This window comes from Aricia agestis, chromosome 6 (genome assembly GCF_905147365.1).
Source record: "Aricia agestis chromosome 6, ilAriAges1.1, whole genome shotgun sequence".
Classification (NCBI taxonomy): Eukaryota; Metazoa; Arthropoda; class Insecta; order Lepidoptera; family Lycaenidae; genus Aricia; species Aricia agestis.
This window is the reverse complement of record NC_056411.1, coordinates 15,629,535-15,654,904: the sequence shown is the minus strand read 5'-3', so window position 1 is coordinate 15,654,904 and position 25,370 is coordinate 15,629,535. Positions and strand designations below refer to the sequence as shown.

At 38.2% G+C, this 25,370-nt stretch overlaps 1 protein-coding gene across 2 annotated transcripts in view; it reads left to right on the top strand.

Annotated features, from left to right (window-relative positions):
- LOC121727660 (jmjC domain-containing histone demethylation protein 1) overlaps nt 1-24,951 on the top strand; it is a 58,741-nt gene extending 33,790 nt beyond the window's left edge. For both annotated transcript variants that reach the window (XM_042115622.1, XM_042115621.1), the window contains exons 16-21: nt 561-733; nt 1,335-1,499; nt 3,075-3,211; nt 3,799-4,087; nt 21,819-21,985; nt 22,566-24,951. In XM_042115622.1, coding sequence (XP_041971556.1) covers nt 561-733; nt 1,335-1,499; nt 3,075-3,211; nt 3,799-4,087; nt 21,819-21,985; nt 22,566-22,683 — 1,049 coding nt within the window. In that variant the 3' untranslated portion in view covers nt 22,684-24,951. The remainder of the gene's footprint in view (nt 1-560; nt 734-1,334; nt 1,500-3,074; nt 3,212-3,798; nt 4,088-21,818; nt 21,986-22,565) is intronic.
- Nucleotides 24,952-25,370: the final 419 nt, after the last annotated feature.

Genomic DNA, 25,370 nt, shown 5'->3' with positions numbered 1-25,370 from the left:
ATTTATTTTTTATTTTATTTTATTCGGAAAACTTACAGCTTGCAGAAAATACAGTAAGAGAACAATAATTATAATATAAAACATAAAGTTTTCGCAAGTAGGTAAGACGTAAAGTATAACATAAGCTATGAGTCCAGTGACTCGACATGAAAAGTATTGGTAAACAAATTAAGAAACAACAGTCAATAACAGTAAGAATATTACAAAACTTAAGAAATAATACACCAAAGGCTGTGGTCCACATCACTCACAAAACACAATAACAGGTAATTGAAATTATTACTCAATACAAAATTATGTAACAATTTTCATTTTTGGTTTTTAAAATAGGCATTTGATAAAAGCTTACAGATTTCAGATGTTTTTATTTTAAAAATATTGTCAATATTATTATCTAAATAAAAATATATTTAGATAATACATAATTATAGTGTATTTCAGAACTCACTCTTAATCTCGTGATTTAGTGGTGAACTGCTTATAATTTAAATGGTGAATGTTTACGTTTCACCTGTCGTTGTTGGTCATACGAAATTAAATATATATACTGTTGTTAACAGACATCAAGAGCGAGCTAGAAGACGGGGAGGGTGTACCGGAGGGCGGCGAGGGGCGGGAGGGCGAGTGGGAGCCGACCAACAAGAAGCGCCGCGTCAGCGATGAGGACGAGGCGCCTAAAAAACAGGCGTTGCGAGCGCACCTCGCGCTGCAGCTCACGCACCATTCCGCTAAGGTAACTTTAAGGGGACTAGAACAGCTAATCGACATTAACCGACACTTGCATGCATGCACAACGCACACGCACGTACGCTAAGTCTACTCTGCTAGCCTAGTACACCGTCAGTAGACAAACGAAAGAATCTAAATTTTGACAGTTTTACTGGATAAACATTGGAGAAAAAGTTTCATTTGTATCTCGATTTATTCCGCTTTTGAAAATTTATACGGGAGCCCAAGAACAATTTTTTTTTGTGAGTACTAACAAGCTAATTTTTTGTGAGTAGCTTCATTTTGATAAGACGAAGAACATTTTTATTTTCGAAAAATCTCGAAAGTGGTAGCTAACAGAGATAGAAAGGATTTCATACTTTGACTTGATGGTCCTAAAATATGGATTTTTCTATTTGTAGGACAACGTTACTCTTAAATTTTATGACTATTAATCTATCAATATACAAAAAATCAGCTCGGTAGGGTTCCGTTTTAGGGTTCTGTAATCAAAAAAACTTGGTTGACTACTGAACCCTAAAACGGAACCCTAACAGGCAGAGCAAAAAGCTAAATGACCGCTACCACCTCGTTTCGCCGAGTACAGTATAGTAATATATTTTCAGAACCTGAAGAAGCCACTATACCCGGTGCGTCCGGCGGGCACGATCGGCGGCAGCCCGGGCGGGCCGTGGCTGGACCGAGACGCAATGCTGTGCGTGTTCGCCAAGCTTACGCCGCACGACCTAGCTACGTGCGCGCTCGTGTGCAAGAGCTGGGCTGAGTTCTCGGTAATATTGCATTATGTGTTATTTTTAACCGACTTCAAAAAAGGAGGTTATCAATTCGAACGCGTGTGTATGTAAAATTTCCAGAACTTCCCAGTTTTCGTGTATGTTAGTCTAAATCAGCATCTGAACAAATGTGCAAATTTCAAAAGTGCATGTATAAAAGTATGTATGTTTTATGCATATCTCCGGAACTACAAGTCCGATTTAAATAATTATTTTTTGTTGTACTAGGTATTGTTCAACTTAGGGAATGCTGCAACTTTTATCAAAATCGGTTCAGTAGTTTTTGAGATACGGAATTATGACTCTCAATTTCGTACAATTTTGAAGTGGGTTTTATCTTTTTAAAATACTATTTTACTCGTCGGCTGTTTAAACTCGATCGTTGTTGTAATTAATTTCTTTGTACGAAACACAAAATATGAATAAGTTTCGCTATAACAAAAGGTTCGGCTATCGCGATAATACACTTTGTTTCTATTAGGCCCACTTTATAGATCTGGGTGAAAGTTAACTCTGGATTAAATATTATGGTTATACCAGGCCTGTCCCACTCGCGAGAATAGGTATCGAACTGTAAGTACCACCCGCGGGTGGCCAATCAGTAGGGACTCACAAGCGAGCGGTGACGCACGCGCAAGATTTTTGTCGCGTATCTACTGTTTACTGATTATAGAGGAATTTTATTCATGATACTGATTTAACCGCTGTGACAAAATCGTTATAAATCTTATAAAAATGAACAATTAAGAAAGGCCAATGAAATATGTATTTGAATAAGGTATTTAAATACAAAAAGTAGATAAAAACTATACAAACACAGCAAATAAACCAATTTCATACAAAGAAACGCACAAACTACACAGAAATAAATACAAGTTACTATGTTTAAATTATAAAAGTTTCCTGCACTATAATCGAATATATAAAACTACTATAAAATATAGTTTGGGTTACTAAAATTTTTTATTACTACAAAAAGGTTTGCTACTCGTATTCATAACAATAGTAATTAAAAAAGAATATTTTGTTTTCTAAAAGGCGAAAACCTTGATTTCGTCAGAAAAGGTACGAGTTATGCGATAGACAGAGAGCGGACATGTAGGTGAATATAATTGTAGGCACCTAGCACTGCGCGGTCGGAATTTGAACTTAATAGTATCGTAACATGAGTCGTTATTGCTTTGAACGGGTTTCGCAAGTGAGACTTCTGTTGGTACTACTAATATATATTCTGTGGTTATACTGCTAGTTATAGCTTTTTTAAACAATAAATATGTATAATATATTGCATATTATAGTGAACAAGAGTAACACACATAATAACGTAACTTAATCATGGTTTACATCTAATCTAGATTTGGGCAATTAGGCTAGACATAACAAAAAAGACATATCAAGTATTTACTATTTTATTAAAGGCCCGCACATAACTGCGAATTAGCATCGCGTCGCAAATATCTGGGACATAATTCCTATTAAAATTACATTACGATGCGATGCGATGCAAATCCGCAGTTTTATGTGGGGGCCCTAAATAATTTCATATAACTTCTATCATAAATATATTTCCAGATGGACCCGTCGCTGTGGCGCAGCATGTCGTTCGTGCAGGTGCGCGTGTCGGCGGCGCAGCTGGCCGGCATCGCGCGCCGCCAGCCGCTCAGCCTCGGCCTCGAGTGGTGCCAGCTCGCAAGACGACAGCTGCTGTGGTAAGTATACATGTAAACAGGGCGTAGGGTCGTCGTTAGAGCTCGGCAAACAGTTTTGAACACATCACAGTAATTGACAATATAGCTGTTATTGGCAACACGGCATACATTTCACGGCATGTACGCGTTACGTTGCAGTGGGAGCTGACCCTAAGGGTCAATCCAGACCGCGACGCGTAGACGCATTTCTAAATTTGTACTGATTTGCGTGAGGCGATATGCAAATCTTTCAATACAAATTTAGAAATGTTGGGGGTCTGAATTGAACCTAGGCCTCGAAACCACCGGGTAGCGGGGCGGGAGCGACGCGGCGCGTGAAAATGTATAGATTTATATGGACAGGCCCCGAAAACTTTATTAGGCTTATCCGTATAAATCTTTATATTGTCACGCGCCGCGCCGCAACTGCGCCACTTCCGCCCCTCTGTCCGCTAGTTTCGAGCCTAAGGCGAGTGGGGCAGGCAAAGGCCTTTTGTTTCGAGTAAGATGCCTCCTACCCTTTTGTGTATGCCGTATTTACGACTAGGAAGTAAAAAACATATTTTTGCAAAAAAACTGTTACAAAACATACATTTTTTACTATAAAGGTTGCTATCACGGTTGCCGGCTCTTCGATCCCTATCGCTCGCTGGGTCGCCGGCGGAGGCGGCGCTGGCTCTGCGCAACGTGACGTGCCCGCCGCTCACTGCCCTCGACCTGTCGTTCGCGCGGTGTCTCGACGACGTGAAGCTTCGCGGCATCCTCGCGCCGCCCGAGAACTCGCGGCCCGGCGGCGGCGCGCGCACCGGCACGGAGCCGTCGCGCCTCGCCAACCTGCAGGTGCTGCGGCTGCCCGGCACCGATATCACCGACGTCGCCATGCTGTATATAGTGCAGGTAAATATGGTTTTCTAGTTAACTTGACACTAGTATATTAGCGTACAAACGGCAGCTCGTGCGACTAAAGAAGGCGCGTTAAATTCTTCTTTTTACTATCAGAGAAGTTGATTCCTAGGTAGATGGCGAACCTAATTCATTTGGTCTCGTTAAGTCAAACATATCCGACCGATTACTACCAGCATTGAATTGACATAAGCCGACCAAATGATGTAGGTCCGTCAACTGCCTAGGAATTATTCTCCTCTATGGTACAAATAATGTAATCAACAAAACTTCTACTGAACCCTAAAACGGAACCCTAACCAGCTGATTTTTTGTATATTGATACGTTAATAGTTATATAATTTAAGAGTAACATTGTCCTACAAATAGAACAATCCATATTTTAGGACCATCAAATCAAAGTATGAAATCCTTTCTAGGTATCTCTGTTAGCTACCTTTCAAGAATGAAGCTAATCACAAAAATTAGCTTGTTAGTAATAAAAAAAAATTGTTCTAGGGCTCCTTGACTATTAATAGTCATATAATTTAAGAGTAACATTGTACTACAAATAAAAACAGTTCATATTTTAGGACCATCAATTTAAAGTATGAAATCCTTTCTATCTCTGTTAGCTACCACTTTCGAGATTTTTCGCAAATAAAAATGTTGTTCGTCTTATCAAAATGAAGCTACTCACAAAAAAATTAGCTTGATAGTAAAAAAAAATGTTCTAGGGCTCCCGTACTACTAGGTATACTTTCTAGTAATTGTGTAAATAATTCGACGAGAGAACTTGAGATGTTTACAAAAAAGTACTTGAATTGCGACACTACGACGAACAGAAACTACTAGGGATGTCCTTCACTTCGATTTGATTTTGTCCATAGTAAGGCGTGGGCGATGTGGGCGACCGTCCACGGCCTCGCGCCCCTTGGACAGCGCGTTTTCTTTCAAAGTTTGTTTAAAGATTTTTTGATAAGTACTTGTAAATCTTAATTTACAAGTACTTATCAAAAAATCTTTAAACAAAATCCGCCTTCTTGCATCATCCATCAGGGGGCCTCGCAAAATATTAAACATAAAATTTAGGTCTTGCGCCGCCACTGGCTCCACCACAGAAATAAATCAAGATAGAACGGCTAAGCGGGTGGAGTACGCGTGTTTCAATCTTGCACGAGTGAGCAAGATTTGTTGAACGTTCAATTAGTCAGCGCGCACGTCTCGACTTGATTACACCGGAGCGGTTGTGCAAAAATGCCTCATTGTGCAGTGTCAAATTGTGCATTACTTGTGCATAATTTACTCTATTGAATAAAACTACAGTTTTATACAACAATATATTTATTTATTTACAACACAAATTATAAACAATATTTATTTATAATATAAAACATACAATTTTCATTATCAACATATCCATTCAAATGTGGCGGCCATATCGTACAAATAATTATTTATCAAGCCCCAAGCGGCCTCATCCGGCCGCGATAACAATAGACAAGCTATTGTCTCGTTTTTTCCACGATCGACGGGGTCAAGGGTCAAATTTCAAACCTCGTAATCGTCATAAGTGTGTTTTAGAGCCACGAGAAGTGACTGTAGGTTGTTATTTTATGTACACTTCGTGCATGTTACAGCAGGAAAGATATAGTTTACGTACGATATACTGTGGTTAAAATTAAAGTCGAAGTTGATAATGGAAAACGACGAAAAGTGTCAACAGTTAAAGGATTATGTACTACGTTAAAAAATACTTAGATATGCCCTTACAGCAAAACCGTAGCATCTTGTTCGAATGTTGTAAAGACACACGCACATATTGTCTAAAGATGATGTCTTAAGATTGGACATTTTGTAAAAAAGGTGACACACACATATTAATTATTATATATTATGTACAAGCAAATCACTAACAGTGATAACAAACATAATAATTGCAATTTTAAGTGACAACATTTTAACGCAGTCTCAGAACGGTCAAGGCATTATAATATCTAAACTATATACAAAAATTACACAATCATTCTAACCTTCCACTCTGTTTTCATACAATACCAATCACAATATGCGAATGTGAGTTTCTTACGCCGGTTCTTCTCGCCGGGATTTTTACTAGTGGTTTATGAACAATTAGTAAGAAAGGTATTACGGTGGTGATGTATGATAAGCCTTAAAACAATCCTTTATACACAATGGCACGCGGCAGGATTCGCAACAGTATGAGGTTTTTTGATTTTTTTTGCCATTTCTCAGGCAAACAAAGCAACGCTTCCTGGATTTCCGGTTGCATGCTAAAGTGCTCTCTGTTGGTTCCAATGACATAGGCCAATGTGTAGAAAGGTTAAATCTGCTAGGTTGATGGTGCGTAGATCTACTGCTAGACACTGTAAATCTACGGCTTTGCGGACAATGTGATAGATGTTTTAAGAGGATGTGGTCTACAAGCTCAAGGCGGAAAGCTAAATCATCAAAGTTTTTTTGAGTACATGACTGTCGAAGAATGCGAGAGTTGAGAATGGATACACTTAGAAAGCGTTTAAAAAGTTTCATGCACCATTTTTTGTCACGTTTCCTTTCTAATAAATAAGGCTCCAACATCTGATCTTTCACGTCTAAACCCCCCTTGAATTTATTATAGTCCAGCACCACTTGTGGTTCAAAGGGGACTTTCCGAGATGATGGTCTAGAAGAGACTGTAGGCAAGGCTGTAGATGAACCATGGCAAGTGGAAATCATGGTTAATCGTTTCTTGTCTTGCCATGACAAAACAGTGACATCGCCAGAATGTCTGGCGATGTACTCTCCCCTTTTAAGAGGAGCCTTATTTATCAAACTGGGAACGTCGCGACGGAAAGATTTAAAAGTACCAATGAAGTCGGTACCATTGAGCTTCAGAAATCTAGCTAATAGGGGGGAATTGTACCAATTGTCCATAAACAATCTATACCCTTTGTTTAGTAGAGGATCAATGAGCTTTTTCACAACAGCTGTGCTTTCAAGCGCTCCGGGCGACTCCAGATCTGTTACGGATTGATTAAAGGTGTGAACAATGAACGACCACAGGTAACCGGTGGTGCTCTCACAGAGCTCGAATGTTTTGATCCCAAACTTAGTAGCTTTAGCCCGGTTATACCGTTTAGATCTGCCTTTCCAAAGTGTAGGGCTTTCACCTATAGAAATGTCTTTACTTAAAATGTAATTTGATTGAAAAGCGGAATTTAAATGTGTTAATATTGGTTTCAAACGGTGTAATGGGTCGAAGCTTCTGGCGCCAGCGTTGGAGGGATTTCGGTTATCAATAACGGGGTCGGAATGTTCAAAATGTAATGCTCTACTTAACATTTCATACCTTCTTCGTGTAAAGATGCGTCTGAAAACTTCCGTTTTCAGGAGAGGATCGACAGAAAAACAACTAGTAATAGTTGGCATTTTGACGATCCCCAACATCATCCAGAACGAAAAGAGGCATAAAATTTCGTGCATATTTGTGGGGAACCATTCGGCCTGGAATGCAGCAGAAGGAACTTTCGAAGCGGCAAGGTTCGTTTCGTCTACTATTAAACCTAAGACATCCTCGCTCCAATAGGAGCGAAAAGCGTCATAGGCTGAATCGAAAACCCGAACCGAACCAGTACGCTCTGGCTGAAAATTTTGTTCTCGACCTTGAAAGGTCTCCATAGGATACCATTCAAAGTTAAGGTTCTGGCGTTCCAGGCTATAGAGAGCATCAGCTCCATCACTGGCGTCGAAAAATTCAAACTCATTTTCGCTCTCACTAGCAACACTTCCTCGTTCAGTACTATCGACCAAGGCATCACCTTGCAGTCTCCTCTGTCGTCTCCTCAATACATCCTTCGCCAAACTTAACAATTCAAGAGGAACGTCGTCATCGTGGAGCCATATTTCACGGAGAGGCTGTCCTAGCTTCCACTGACGTCCTCCTCTATGGCCCAGGTTCGGAACCTCATCCCCACTTGCACTCTGACCTCGCACACCCCTGACTCCCCTTCGGCCACCCCTTCTCTCACTCGTTCCTCTTCTACGATTCCGTTCATCTCTTTCACGCTGTCCAGTTGACGCTTCCACTAGGTGGGTATCCGGGGCTAAAAATTCGCCGCCCGTCGTCCGTTCGTCCAGCGGCACACCGAACTCGTCTAACGTCCGCAAAACCGCGCTATCTGCAGGCACCGTGGCACTGTGAAAGCAAAAATATATTTTTTAGAATTTATTTGTATGTACTTATATTTTTATTTATTTATTTTAATAAAAGTACATAATTATTTATAGTTACTCTCCATAAACCACCAAGGTTTGTCCGGAGTGTTGGCATAAATTATTCGTGAACAACGTATATAGAGCACTTACGATTTTGACGAAAACGACAATGGCGATCGTGACCTCTCGCGGGACACTGCTCGTAGATGCATCATTGGGTCGTCCTAAACAAAAAAAAAATACAATGAAGAAAAGATAGTTTAATATATAAACTATCGTAAATTCTGGGGACGTGAGAGGATAGTGGAGCCGCCAGTGAGATATCTCTATCGCTACCTTCACACTAGATGTTCCTTCGTTTCGCCCGCGTAATTTAGGAATGTCACGGAAACTGTTCATTTTTCCGAAAAAAAAAAGAAACCTGTGTCCTTTCACGTGGTCTATTCTTCGTGTGTACCAAATAACATTTAAAAAATTGCTCCAGTAGTTTCTTAAGATAAGTAGTTTTAAATAATTTCCTCTGTTTTTTCCACATTTCCTCTATTTCTTCGCTCCTATTAATATTCTATTAATAATAAATATCCTATTAATAAGTGATAAAATATAGCCTAGGCTATAGCCCATTTATTGAGAAAGGCTATAGGCTATATTTTATCACGCTAAGACTAATAAGAGCAAAGAAATAGAGAAAAATGTGGAAAAAATTGGGGAAATTATTTGAAAGGGCTTATTTGAACGCGCTAATCTCAGGAACTACTGGTCCGATTTGAAAAATTCTTTCAGTGTTAGATAGCACATTTATCGAGAAAGGCTATAGGTTATATTTTATCACGCTAAGACTAATAGGAGCGAAGAAATAGAGGAAAATGTGGAAAAAAACGGGGCAAATTATCTCACGAACTACTGGAGCAATTTTTCTGTTATTTGGCACAGGTAAGAAGTAGACCACGTGAAGGATCATAGGCTAGTTTTTGTGGACTAATTTGTCTTTTCTAATTTACGCGGGCGAAGCTGCGAGTGTGGTGACGACATCACGCGTAAACGGCTGAAATTTGCTATAAAGATACTTTGAGTCCCGAAAAAGAACATAGGATACATTTTGTCCCGGAAAAATTACTGTTTAAGTGCACAATATACTTTATGATTTGCGCGTAAACTATTCAATCTATTTTGATGGAATTTTGTATGGAGATACTTTGAGTCTCGAGAAAGGACTAGGAATACTAATTTTGTCCAGGAAAATGTACGGTTCCCGCACAATAAACTTTTATGATTATCGCCTAAAGTCTATTCAATCTATTTTGATGAAATTTGGTATGGCAATACTTTCAGTCTCGGGAAAGAACAAGGGATACTTTTTATCCCGGAAAATATACGGTTCCCGCACAATAAACTTTTATGATAAACTATTTAACCTATTTTACGCGGACGAAGTCGCGGGCAGCAGCTAGTCCAAGATAGAGGTATAGTTAATTTTAATGCACTTCTGCAATATGGGTATCAAATGAAAGGGCTTATTGAGAGTAACTCGGAAACTAATGTAATGTCATTTTACATCCAATATGGCGTCTCATCCAAGATAGGGGAATATAGTTATATTTAAAGCACTTCTGCAATATAAGGCTGGAGAGTAAATTGAAAAGTCATGTCGTGTCCTGTCGTGTCGTGTCGTGTCATGTTGTGTCGTGCCGTGTCGTGTCGTGTCGTGTCGTGTCAAGTCAAAACCAGCCGGGTATTAGAAAGTACCTGGTAGAATCCGGTCATTTTTGTTAAGTGATATTAAATTTTTAGTCGTAAAATTAAATCTGTCAATATTTAATTACTTACTTTAATAAAATAAAAAATATCATATCAGTTTACTCAGTTAAATTGGCACTTATTAGTTTATTATTTACAAATCACGCGACAAGCTTTTATTATCATGCAAATTGTTTAACATATTGAGGTTATAACTTAATAACTTTACAATTTTTAAGGGGTTTATTTTCTTCTTTTTAGAGTATTTAAATAAAAGCTTTTTTTTCAAAAAGTTCAAACGCGTTCAAACAAATTAACAAACTCTTCCGCTTTATAATATAATAGATTGAATTCCGGAAAAAGACATAGGATACTTTTTATCCCGGATAAATTTGCAGTTTCCGCGCGATAAACGAATTTTGGCGCAACGGAGTTGCGGGCGTCATCTAGGTAAGTACTACAATAAAACCACCACTTCAAAGCGTTCTGGCGGTGAATGGTGCGAGTGTGGACGGCTAGCCCTCGTGTTGCGCGTTTCATATTTAACCTTCAAGCGGGCGCGCGCTATTTTGTAACGGCAGTGGTCGCGCGTAAACCTAAAAGACGTCGTAGGTGAATTTGAGAAACAAAACACTTTTCATTCAACATTGTTTATTATTTCATAAATTTAACTATTACTCTTTATAAAAGTAAACAGTTCACCCAGAAAATTAAATGTATTTTTAGTAAAAACTTAATCATAAAATCCGGTGATCCAAAGTAGCTTATCTTGTGTGAACAGCGGCAGAAAAAGTGATCGGAATTTTCTTATCCTAGTTCCAATTTTTTTTCATCTAGCAATAACACTCGGTGTTATAGGTCAACGACGACCCAGTTTTATAAATAAACATAGAATTTGCCTCAATTATATGAAAACTACATATCAAATTATAAGAGAGGCGCGCGGAGTCTTTTCTACGCCGGCGCCGAGACCAAAACAATTGAGGTCCTTGCTGCAAAGGGGGGTTCGGAGAGTAATTGTAAGCTATTTATTTTGTAGATTGATAAATTATGAAAAGCTACTGAGAGAATAATACAGATTCAACGAGAAATGTCGATAATATCAACGAAAATGTATTGGGGGGAGTCGATTCGACGACGCGCGACCGCTTGAAGGTTAATTAATCCTTCGATCGCGGATTCTTGGAAATCTATTGTTATTTTATTGTTGTTGCTGTCACCGGTGTCATTATGGGGCTTGATAGGTTAAATTTTAAACATAATGATAAGAGAAACGTCCATGCATGCATATACGGGTATAAAAATAATCAAAAAGAAAAAACTGGGCTACTAACCTCGTCTTCCACGTCCGTTTCACTCAGATCTGATCCATTGTATCCACCCTCTTCATCAAAAATCTCGAACTCATCTCCATAAAGGAGCTCGAGGAGATCTGTAGGTGGATTCTGATCGGCGCGCCAGATTGACATGCTGTTTATTAAAACAAACAAGAGAAATCAATAAATGTCAAAGTCATAATATTAAGAGGATACACCAGGGGCTAGAGAAATGAAAAAAAGTACGTGTAATATCTATAGCTGTCTCCCTTACCTCAAGCCTATACCGCTGAACGCGATAGAGACAACTGCAGAAAATCCAGAAAATCAACGATTCGTTGGCCCCTGATTCCTTCTCCAAAACTTAACCGATCTAAGTACTTTTTTCTTTAAAGATTAAAAAAAGGCTTGAGCTGTGTTCCTATGTTTTGCTTTTTTTGTATATTCTAGCCAAATCTGTTTTCTGCACGTTTGAACACAGCTGAAAATCTGGCCATTTTTTTGGGTTTTTGAACGTTCATATCTTATTTAATAATTAAATTATGAAAAAAAATGAAAACATAGGGACATTGTATTAGTGGCCGTAGATATTCAGGAAAAAAATTATAACTCTACTAGCATTATCCAGGGAGGAAACAGGGGACAACGTTTGTATGGAAAAAAGGGCGGTGTGGACTCCTCTTAATACGCGAACGAAAAACTTTGTAACCCTTTTTACGAAAAATGGGGAAACGTAGGTGCATGAATTTTTGCACAGTTATAGTTTATATGATGAAGGAGTGCATCGAACTAATTTTATTTTGAAATTATGCGTTTATCATACATTATTTTAACAAATAAAACATTACACACACTACAACACACACACACATGAGAAATGACAGATTTTTGAGTGACAAGCCTATACATACGAATCTCTTTTTTTTTATGGTTGAAGTCTGTTGACAACAAGTTGACAAATTGAAAATGGATTATAGTTTTTTTTTATTGAATCTTAGATACTATTAGACAATGCTTACACGGCCAGTCTGAGCTCAGCTAAGTCCCAGAAACAAGAGTTGAAAAAAAAAAAGATGTCAATATTTTTTACAAAATATAGGTAGGTATTAGTCCTAATGTCGTTGCAACTAAGGTGGAATTTCGACCTTGGGCGATCTCTAGTAAATATTAAAATAATAACGTAAAGTAAATGAAAAGTCAGTTCGTGAAGCCACTGCCACCATCAGTATCGACTTCGACATTATAAAAACTTAATCGATGTCTATCGTCACTACGCCTATCCCTATTGAAAACTTACGAAAAAAATGTTTCGTATTATCCACCAGCAAACTTCGTACTCAGGTACTTACTACTAATATGTATTCTGTGACTCAGGTACAAAATATTACATCTATCGTGGGAAAACCAGACACAATTATGGCCATTCAATTGTTATCGCAGCCCTGGGCCGCTTAGGAGTTGTTAACTTGTTAAGCGTTATAAAGTTCATTATTATTTTTAACAAAAAATTAAAACAATAATAACATCCTTATAATATTCAGAACTAAAAAGTATTAAATAATTTTTTCTATCTAATAGTGCCCTTTTCCGAATTCGGCTAAAACTTAACTATTTCTGTACTCAATCTTCATCAATTTGAAGTCGGTACCAGATATAGCTGAATCTTTAGTTTGCCAGAATATTTGAAACTTTTGTAACTGGCACCGACTTTAAAATTATAAAGATTGAGTACAGAAATAGTTGAGTTTTAGCCGAATTCGGAAAAAGGCACTATTAGATGGGAAAAATTATTTAATACTTTTAAGTTCATATTATAGGGATGTTATTATTGTTTTTTTTTACCTTGGAAGTCGGTTTTAGTTTTTTGTTAAAAATAATAATTTCACTCTTTTAGTTACCTAGTAAACTATCGCGTACTATACGTAGAATAATACACCTGTATATTATTCTACGTATCTTATTACAAGCTCACCGGTGAGCGAGACACAATAGAATAACAATAGATTTCCAAGAATCCACGATCGAAGGACTAAGCGGCCGCATCCGGACGTGATAACAATAGATAAGCTATTGTGTCTCGTTATTCCACGATCGATGGGTTAATCAGTAAAACCGTTTCGGAAGAGTAAGGTAACTAACATTATGATTTGTGAATTTTAAATAATTTATGAAGATAAGAAGATGTACTTATTTATTATATTAAATATTAATATTATAATAAACGTAATTATCGTAAAACGTATATAAACTAAATACTTAATAGAATAAAAGTTCTGAAAAAAATTTAATAGTCTAATTCTGCTACTCCACAGAATACACATTTGTACAAGCTACTTAATTTAACGAAATTATAAATAGTTTCTTTTAAACACATTAACTTATAAGTAGGGAATTATATCGTAAAAGAAACACAAGCACGAATATTTGTTCGTAATTTATTTATTTGACAACTACTTTGCTACGTATCCACCAATAGGAGGGTGAATTTGTGTACGAATTCGGACATCTACCGGTCCCTAGTACTTGTATAACTCGAGCGATCTTTACACAAAATATTTCGGTGTGAAGTTTTGTGAATACACAAACTATTAGCAACAAATTTTAATTATATCGTGCAGGAAACCGGTCTCGAACGCTTCAACTCTCAAGCGGCCACATGTGGTGTACGAATTTGGACATCTAATAACCGGTCCCACTCGTTCGACTCGAGCGATCTTTGCACGAAATATTTTGACTGTAAAGTTTTGAGAATACACAAACTGTGTTACGCTCGTAAAAATTATCGCTATAGCTCGTAAAGTATTTTATTCGAAGATTAACTTTTTCCACATCCTGAGAATTCGGCCCCAGGTGCGCGTACCGTGGTCTATAGCGGTTGCATACTAGGGTTGCTGAGGATTCCTCTTCCGCTTCCTCATAATGAGGAAGTTCCGCAATATTTTGGGTTCCTCAACCGTTACCGCATTCCTCATAAATAAAAATAAAAATTCCTCTTCCGCTATCGCTTCCTCAAAATTTAAGAGGAATTTATGAGGAATTACACTGCGCATGCGCGTCGCGTATCCAATCACGCTCTGGCGCGGCGCGGCGGCGCGGCGCCGGAGCGGTGCCGCACCGCACCCTGAGGGCAAAGATGAGTATTGCAGCGGCGCCGCTGCGGCGTGTGTCTAAACAGCCTAAGGGCCGCGACACACCAGCATGGCAGCGGCGACGCGAGCACTTTCAGTGTCATAAGATTTTAAACTTTATCTTCATTTTTGTAATACATAGTACAGCGGCCACGGGCGGCCGTAGACTTCTCAAGCGGTACTATGTATTACAATAATGAAGATAAAGTTTAAAATCTTATACTTATAAAATTACATGTCCTGACTGATTGACTGACTGATTCATCGTCGCTGAGCAAAACTGTAAAAGTTACAGCCACGAAATTTGGTGAGTAGGGTTGTTTTATTAAGTAGACACCCACTAAGGAAGGAATTTTGAAAATTTTACCCCGAAGGGGGTGAAATAAGGGTTGAAAGTTTTAATGAAAGTCCGTCATTTCTTGAGTTAGAAACATGAAACTTTATTTTTGGGTTACTGATTAAAAATAAATGGATACGTATTTAAACGTTTTTGGAAATTTTACCCCCAACGGGGTGAAATTGGGGTTGAAAGTTTGAATGAAACTCCGTTATTTCTTGAGTTAGAAACATGAAATTTTATGTTTGGGTTACTGATAAAAAATGATTGGATACGTGTTTAAGCGTTTTTGAAAATTCTACCCCCAAGGGGGTGAAATAGGGGTGGAAAGTTGCAATGAAAGTCCGTCATTTCTTGAGTTAGAAACATGAAAGTTTATTGACGTTTGCGTTTAACGTTTGCTTAAATAGGGTCCGTTTTTACCCTTTGTATAAGGAACCTCAAAAACAAAAAGGAGAAAACTATCCATCTTTGTTATTATACTATGTTAACGCGGATGAAGTCGCGGGCAACAGCTAGTCATATATATATGACACTGAAAGCGCTCCGAGGGATGTAAAGCGGTAATATTACTTTCGTAAAATTCGGTTTTTTACCATATTTTACGTAAAATATAAATAAATTACGTAAATTACGGTAAATTTGGGTAAAATTCAATTTAACAAGAGTTAAATCGTATTTTACCTTTTTAGTTAGTAATAATTACTTATTGCAGTCTTCTTTAAAAAATAAATAGTCAAAATCCAGACAAATATTACTGAAGTTGGTGAAAACATAAGACTTAATAATCTTATGTTCTGTAAATTCATTTCTCATGAACTGGATAACTACCAAGGCATTGAACGTATGACTATTATGCAAAAATAACTAATAAATAATAATTTAACATCATTAGGACACTTTTTACACTTCTCAAAATGTTCTGTCATCCGAGTAACATTAGCATTTTTGTACTCCGTATTACAAAATATACACATCACATGTTTCCTTTTGTCATGTTCACTTAGCACTTGGAAATAATCCCACACTTTTGCTTGATTTCGTGGCATAATTTACTAAATGCACGTATAGTGCAGTCAGTCAAAACAATTGCAAGCAGAGTTGCATTTTGCGATTTTAGAAAAATTAATCATATTATGATTCATATCATGATTCTTCAAATTTTAGCCCCACCGAACGTAAGTATGTTGCAAGTTGCAACTTGCAACTACACGCTCTTCTCACCCCCCGCTATACTTTTCGCATACATACGTAGCCGGTAATTTTACCGTAATATATATAAATTACCGTAAAATACGCGTATTTTACCAGCGTTTTCGGTAAAATTACGTAATTTTGCAACCCTCGGCTCGCCTCGCCGCTGTCATTTCGATGTAGCGCGGCCCTTATTGCTAGACTGATTTTGATGATTCTTTATTGTGTGTGTTTTGAGAATGGTTTAGAATTTAGTTTCATAGTTTGGTTCACTGGAAAATGCCCTTTTAATTAATTTTTGTGTAATGTATGTACCTAGTACGTTATGTACAAAGTACAGACAGGACAAAAGTTTGGGTTGGGTCCGCTAGTATTTATAATTTTCTATCTTCCTCTTCCTCATCCGCTTCCTCTTCCGCTTCCTCATCCGCATCCTCTTCCTCATAAAATATCCTCTTCCTCATCCGCATCCTCAAAATTTGCGCGTGACAATTCCTCTTCCTCCTCCTCTTCCTCATAATCACTTCCTCAACAACCCTATTGCATACTAACCCCGGGCGCGCATTAGCGGCCAGGCCGCGGCGCCCATCGAAAGTATGGTGTGGCCGCAGGTCGCGTTGCGGCCAGGTGCGCGCGTCTATGGCGGTTTCATACGAAGGTATCTATCTCGATGGCCGCCGCGGCCTGGCCGCTGCGTCTCGGCCGCTATTGCGCGCCCGGCTTAATGGTGCCCGGCCCCGCGCCGCTCGCTTGACAGCCCTGGCAGATTGAAGCGAGACGGCAGACAGTTATTGTACTATGAACGTTAAACGCAATGCAAAAGGTTGAAATTAGGTTGTTTTCCAGAATAGTAGGTAAATAATATCTCGGCGATTTCGCGCCGTTTGTATGGAAGTGAGCATGTTACTTGTATTATCGAAGCAGCTTACTCAGAAGTAATGTCAAATGTGTGCCTTACGCTCTGGAGTTAAGGCTGAATTTGTTATGTTCAATTTTGGTGACATTGGTGACCCTGACGTGGTAATGATGATGATGATGATAATGAATGTAATTTGCATAGTAGCATATGCTTTCAGTTCTTAAAACAGCGCCTAAACCCCCAAACTTGTATCTATAAGGAATCCGGAGTTCTCTTAGTATCTTCGGAACCATAGTATACCTCGGTGCAAAATCTTGCGTTTTGGTAGCATGTGCTTAGGTTGCTTCTCATAAAACCAAAATCACCATATGTTTCCACATAAATTTCGAGGAGTTCCCTCGATTGCTCCTGGTTCCCATCATCAGGTCACCATTTTTGTAAAAATAGGACCAAATTGGAGTGAAACCTAATACAACAAAACTAAAATTTCGAAAATCGGTTTACAAGCGGCGGAGTAATCGTTGAACATACAAAAAATAACCACAGCCGAACTTATTATAACCTCCAGGTTTTTTGGAAGTCTTAAAAATGGCTGCGGCCGGCGGAAGTCCGTTTTATATGCATCACACGTCAAATTAAGGCGCAGCGCAGACGACAGACTATCCGTGACGCACTTTTTAGTCCGTGGGAATAGAACCTATGCAATTATTATATTATACCGTAACGCACACGTCTTCGCTGTGCGTCGTGTACTGCATAATATTATAATTGCATAGGCCATAGGCTCTATTTCCACAGACTAAAAAGTGCGTCACGGATAGTCTGTCGTCTGTGCAGCTGCACCTTATCTTGATTATTTTGCTAAAATTATGAATAATGCCACAATAATGCTTCAACTCCCAAGCGGCCACGTGTGACATGCGGGCGGGATAACAATAGATAAGCTGTTGCGTCTGGTTTTTCCACGATCGAGGTACCTATATGACGATAAATCGTTCTGTACCTACACGTAATATTTACTTCTATACTTAAGAGCTCACCTGACTCTAAAAATCCATCATCGTCCTTCTCTCTTCACACTCACGCCCGTCTTTCATATGCCAGGTGAAAAAGGACGGCGCGGAATCATCGCCGAGTTAGTTTTACTTGAGTAAAAGACGAACTATAATGATTATGAAAAAAGTGTTTTGAGCAAATTTAGGTTTTATCAATACCTTTTTAGATATTAAAAAATATTAAAGAAAAGACAGCAAACTTCGAAGATCCAAGCAAAAATGTGTCTAAAACAAGGTTTTTTGTAAAAAAGAAACTATCGAGCATTTTTTGAGTAATCGTGTTTTCGTCTTGAGCATTTAATCTTTATGAACTGAAGTTACTTGTGTCAAAAAATCAGTTTTCTAGACCTTACAGATTTTGAGATCTAGGTTAATGTATGTAGTCAAGTTAGGGTCATATGGGCTCTTAAGTTTATTCTTTTTACTTCATTTATTTACACACATAGTAAGAAAATCAAGTCCGAATCACTTACAAATTACAATACATGAAAACCGACCTTTTTAATATTTCGATCGTGGGAATCATGTAACCTGGAAGTTATTAGGATGTATTTCTTCCAAACTATTATCTAAAAATACATATAATGAGTAAAATAAAACTATTTACTAATACAAAACACTACTTACATTCGAGAAATCCAGCAAATACTTCGAACAAAGTACAAATCACAGCAGCGGCGCAGACACGAATGACGCACAGTTTTCGAAATACTAATCGGCCAGTGCTCACAGACAATGTTTAAATATCTTTATTCAGAATGTGAACAATATATCAAAGAACGTAACCAATCAAACTTTCATACAAAAGTAGTCTGTAAGGCAGGCAAATAGGGTAGTTATTCGAACGGAAGAGCGCGGTTACCTGCTGTCGCTTAGGGTTTGAGTGAATGGCGCGACAGCTCACAGCTGGCCGACGCGGTAACCGGTTAGTGGTTACCGCTTGGCAATGGAGGGGCTAGCAGCGTGAATCGTGATGCTTCAACTCCCAAGCGGCGACATGCGGCCGCGATAACAATAGATATATCGTCGTATTCTACGAATAAGGGCGCTATTGCAAAAACCCTACTTTACAGGAGAAGGTTTTTTGTGTTTATGAAATTATCGCATAACTACGTAGCAGTTTGCTATGAAATTTTAAATGAGACGTTTATTTTGATAATTCGGGTAGATTTGTCCCTTATTTCTTTTTTCGGCGGGGTAAAATAAGTCTCATCAGACACAAGCAACGTTATGCCTTTTTGTACGGATTCAACGGGGTCTTAAGCGCATTTGTCTTTTTACGATCAGTAAAGTGATCAAAGAAGAAAGTAAAGAAAGAAAGTTATCAAAGAATTTTCTTTTTAAAACTACATTGAAAAATCGGTCAAGTGCGAGTTGTATTATAGAGTAAAAATATCCGAAATTTTGTGTTTTTTGTATGAGAGTCCCCTTTAATTTTTTAATTTATTTTAATTTTGCCGTCAATTATTATTATTAAAGTACAACTGAATATTTTTTCAAAAGCTCTTTTATTGACAGATCGCTGCTATTATTGACAGAGCAAAAACTAGCAAAAAATCACGTTTGTTGTATGGGAGCCCCCTTAAATATTTAATTTATTTTGTTTTCAGTATTTGTTCTTATAGTGTCAACAGATATACTCAATTTGTGAAAAGTTCTTGAGATAGAGCCTGGAGACAGATGGACAGACAGACAGACAGACATCGAAGTCTTATGAATAGGGTCCCGTCTTTACTCTTTACCCTTTGCGTACGTAAACCAAAAAAACAATATAAAAAGGAATATGGAAAAAAAACGTACATTAAAGTTAATAATATGGAACGTTTTATATTAATTCTCGACCCTGAAAGCACTCACAATAACTATTGGTTCCATATAACGTGATAAGACTTCGCAGTTTTGTGACAGTTATTTTAAATTACCAAATATCATTATAACTAACGAGTAATGACTATTATAATATTGGTTAACTTTTATGACAATTAGATTATCCAAGAGCCAGCGATAGCCAGTTTTTTGTCATTTTATAAAAGCTGAAAGTTTTCCTGTATGAACGAACAGTAACTATAGAATTTCGATCGCGTTTAGGAGGTATCAAGTTTTGAAGGTCTACCTAGCCTTCCATAAAATGTAAAGCGCTTTTCTTTTCTTACTTCTTACAGAAATGTTTCCTACATTTCTGTAAGAAGTAAGAAAAGAAAAGCGCTCAACTCAGACACTATTAATCATTCCCTAAAATGCCAAAAGTATTACACTTTAAGGTGGTATGGCAGTGGGAAGTAACTAGCATAAGCTGGCAGTACTCAGTAGGGAGCAACTGTCATAAGGTTCCGTCAGTGGGAGACGAGATTCACACAGCTATCCCCGGGAAAAAAAATGCCTTAAATTTTATCGAAGGTGCGGTAGACTTTCAAAACTGGATACCTCCTAAAGTATCCGCGACCGAAACTATAATAGTTGCTTGCCGTTCTTACCTCTATGAGTTACTGGCTTTTGCCCCCGGCTTCGGTCACGTGGAATTCGAAAATCGCGTAAAAACACGAGTATTTTAGGAACATGATGTTTTTCCAAAACCAAAAGTAGCGTATGTTATGACTCTTCATTCATTCGGTTTAGTCGTTGCTAAAAATCATATCGATTAGTTTCTTCGGCGTGAAGGAAGGATAAACAAACATAATTTCACTTTTATAATATAAGTATTATTACGAGTATTTTTTTTTTTTTATGAAATAAGGGGGCAAACGAGCAACCTGATGGAAAGCAACTTCCGTCGCCCATGGACACTCGCAGCATCAGAAGAGCTGCAGGTGCGTTGCCGGCCTTTTAAGAGGGAATAGGGTAATAGGGGAGGGTAGGGATGGGAAGGGAAGTGAATTGGGGATGATAGGGAAGGGAATTGGGCCTCCGGTAAACTCACTCACTCGGCGAAACACAGCGCAAGCGCTGTTACACGCCGGTTTTCTGTGAGAACGTGGTATTTCTCCGGTCGAGCCGGCCCATTCGTGCCGAAGCATGGCTCTCCCACGTATTGTATAATTAAGTTAAAGGAAAACTTTCAGCTTTTATAAAATGAAAAAGTCTTGCTGTCGCTGGCTCTTGGTTTAGCTTATGAGTAGTTACAATATGACTGAGCGGTGCCTATTCTACTTCAACATCAGCTTAGCACGATAACGCCAATATTTTGTATTCTAAATCAAATTCTTTTATGAGACGATATACGACATCCCTCGTGTCCTTTTGCAAGAGTGTGATGACCGATGATACATCATCAGCACAGCTCAAGAGATGTACTCAAAATTTTGGGTACGTTCAGTTACTAACAGTTCGCCCAATAAATAAAAAAAATAATAGAAACAAAAAAAAGTTTCGTTACACTCACTTTCGATACACCAAAAGCTCTTTTCCTAAATGTTTTTTAAACGCGTTTATTTTACTTACGCTATTAATACTTATCAAAATAAATTATTTCATCACTAAGTACAGTAATTTATGTATATAATATTTGGTTTTTGAATGATTAAAATTGGACGTTTGGTTTTAAAGTTACGGTGAAATTAAAATATTACGATTTCTGCTGGACGGCCCGTTGCGAAGTGGGTGTCACCTAGGCGGAGGTGCGCGTGCGGAAGGGCAGTTTAAATCTATGAGTATTGAGTAAGGTACTTTGATACCTTATTAATAAATAATAATACTTCTTAACGCGAGCGAAGCTGCGGGCAAAAGCAGATACATATATTAATTAATACACAATACTCATCCATAACCTAGGAACATCGAGAACTTTTTGTTCCGGTGGGATTCAAACTCGCGACCCCCGGCTTGAAATACCACGCGCTCAACCACTGAGCCACAGAGGTCGTTATGTGTTTCGTCATAATTAAATTAATATTATCCTTTTCCAGTCGCTGCCGCGGCTGTGCGAGCTGGACGCGTCGTCGTGCGCGCGGCTGACGGACGCGGGCGCGGCGCAGCTGGCGCACCACACGCTGCAGCGGCTGTCGCTGGCGGGCTGCCGGCTGCTCACCGAGGCGGCGCTCGACCACCTCGCCCGCTGCCCCAACCTCGTCAGGTACGAGATGCTAACATTTTGTACTTAGTTACCGAATTGCTTCTGGTGAGAGGATTTGTCAAATTAAGTACACATATTTTGTACTTTGTTTGAAGACTTGTTGTCTATGCTGTATATTAACATTGACGAGCGTCAGGCCTCAGCCACGAAATCAGCGGGCAGCGGGACGGGAGCGATGGCGTTCCAATGTAAAGATTTAGGCCGCGTCCCCTATTTATATAAACATGGCACGGCGCCGTCATCGTGCAATCACACGACGCCGCCGCCATTTAACATGACACGGTGCCGCAAACGGTGCGTCGCCCCGTGCACCTATTCCGTCAATATGAATTTTGCTGTTGGTGCGCTCGAACGTGCTCGTTCGGGTGATCGTGAAAGAGTTATTCTCCTGTTTTCCCTAAGATGACGTATAGAAAAGAAATAAAAATAGGAAATTTTGGATAAATTCCGTCCGCTGATTTCAAAAGGCTGGCCTAAGGTCTTTGGCAGCATTACCGACCGCACGAGTAGATTATAATAATTACATAACTAACGATTACACTTAGTATTATTATAACATTATTTAATAAACAATTTCCAGGTTGGACCTCCGACATGTGCCGCTGGTGTCGACGCAGGCGGTGATCAAATTCGCGGCCAAGTCGAAGCACAACCTCCACGTTAAGGATGTCAAGCTGGTCGAGCTGCGGAACACCTGATCCGAGGCCCCCGGCGTCGACGACGCCGCCGACAAAACTGATGACGTCGACGCCGCCGACGCCGGTGACGTCACTGAAGCCCAGTAGACTAACTAGTGCCGAGTGTATGTGACTGCAATGGACTATTACGCCGTTTTTACGCTGTCGTTGCGAACCGCGAAACTGTTAAAGCGAGATGCAAGATGGTGTGTGTGTGTGATGTTTGAGACAGCAGATTTGTTAGACACTAGCGGTTTGCGGCGTTAGAGTGCTAGCGTGATCGCGTTCTACGAGGTGTGGACGTTGTTAAAGTATATTTTATCATTTTGACGAACTAATCTGCACAACATATCATAATGGTATGACTATTGGCCCTTCAGTTCGAGTGATGTAAGCAATCAAAAGACTAAATTGCCTTTTAGGGAACATTGATATAGATCAAAATTATTTATCCCTACTAGGGTTTGTGGACTTTATTTTTATAAGTCAAATTTCGATTTCAAATAGTTATTGTACTTAAAGTAGTCGATTTTCTAACCATTGATTGCTTTGATTGTACAGTGGTTGGAATATGTGTTTGTGTGGTAATTTTGTGTTAGGTCTTTGGGCATTACTTTGAATCTTCTTTAAGGCTTAATGACATTAAGGTCTTAGTGCCTAGACCGCGTAGTACCTATCAGTATGTCATAAGAACTGGCAAGCTTATGCGACTAAACTATTAGTGTAAAAATTGTTTTAAATTTTGACATCATGATAAAAAGCTTTTTTACTTAAAAATAAGTGAAGAAATTAATTTTGTTTACGTATAAGTTATATCGTAAATTTACTATCAAGACGAGATATTATTGTCAATTGATTTTTACCAATGCTTGGTATTGCATATTGTTTATCAAAATTATAATGCCTTTATTTCATACGAAAACAAGAGAAATTAAATGACAGTTAATCAACGATCAACTAGAACTTAGACTGGTGGGATCGGGTTATTTTTTTGTGATTTTTGTCGTCAATATCACAAAGGTATATTTTATACCTTACATATTTTAATTATATTCATTTATCAAATTCAAGTCAGTGAATGTAAAAACATCGATATAATTAATATCGTTCGTGCCAATTATGCACATATTTGCACAGCACAATTCATATATTATAGTTAAATGTGTTAATTTTATTGCATGCTGTTTAATCGGATCATATTTTATTGTTATTTTTATTTATCAAACAAAAGGTTTAACCGGGAGTACTTTTTCAATCAAATATTGAGTTTAGACTGATTTAAATAAATTTTAAATATATATTTGACTTGTATAGCGAAACTAGTGTATATTGTAAGCGAGTGTAAATAATATTCAATACGTAATTATTTTGTATCATTTTAGAAAAATCTATGCAGACCAACGTTTTCGAATCTGTTGACAGTCGGCACATACTTTGTAAATACAATAAAATAGGACACAACTAAGTATGTTAAATTGTACGTTTAATTTCACTTATCAATTATATTATATGTTTTAAATAGATCACACGGTTAACCGCGCATTTTGTATAATTTCTTTAAGTTTATCAATTGAGCAGGCAATAAATATTTCGTTAAATACTGTATTATAATTAGTTCTAGTCGCTTATTACAGTAAGGTAGTTTATATTTAACGGCATTTTGTGTATTAAATATTGATTGAGGCTGAGAAAATTCAATAAACACACTGGTCCTAAAGTAATTACTGTCTAATTTTACACAAATCGACGGCTTTTGTAAAATAAAACGATAGTTTTTAAGAGAACCGACTCCGGTCCGGTAGAGGTCGGGGGCCGCCTATAGATATAGTTTAGGAAATCTATTACTGTTGATCTACAAAATGTATATTTGGCAAAATTTTACTAAGGTCCAAACAGCGAATCGAGGCACAAAAGTTTACATATAAAAATGAAATTCTGTGCCCGGTCTCGTCATTTAGATAGAGAAACTAAAGTGAACAAAACGACTTATAAAATATTGCCTTGTGTACATTTAGCGTTTAAACTAGCGATAGCCTTAAGCAATGTGTGCCTCTGTATAGAGACTAGGAGATGTTAAGGTTATATCAGAGTTGTTTGATATGTTTGAAATAGAAACCAAAATTAGAGATGATATTGATGAATTTAAGATTTACTTTATACGTAAGTTGTAGGTACGGCGCTGCGTGATGTACACAGTCTGTGTAGATATATTACATGTTATGAGTGTCGTAACATTGTATCATTGGTTACCATAACACTAATAGTATGTCAAATAAATATTTACATTGAGTTTGATGTGTTTTCTTCAGTCCTTTTAACCAATTAAGGTCAAACCTACGAATAATAAAAACTAAGGAAAAGTAACTCCGTCAAAAAACATGCTCCACAATTATTACTTGTCAAAAAGTGTACCTTAAAGGCCGTATACACGATCGGTTCCAACCACCAACAGAGGTCACCTTGGTTGGGTCAACAAAGTTGAATCTCTATCTACACGTAAATCAACTCGTCTGTCTTGGCTAGGCTGTGGAAAAGTGAACAATGGGATCACTATCTAAACCTCAAAAGACCGCAATAGCGCTGGCTTGTATATGTGATGAAAAAAAACGTAAAAAAAGACGGTTGTAGATGAAACTGTGGTTAGAAGAAAGAAAAACTTCGAGCCACTTAATCATTTTAAAAATATGGGGAATTTTAGAATGGACGAA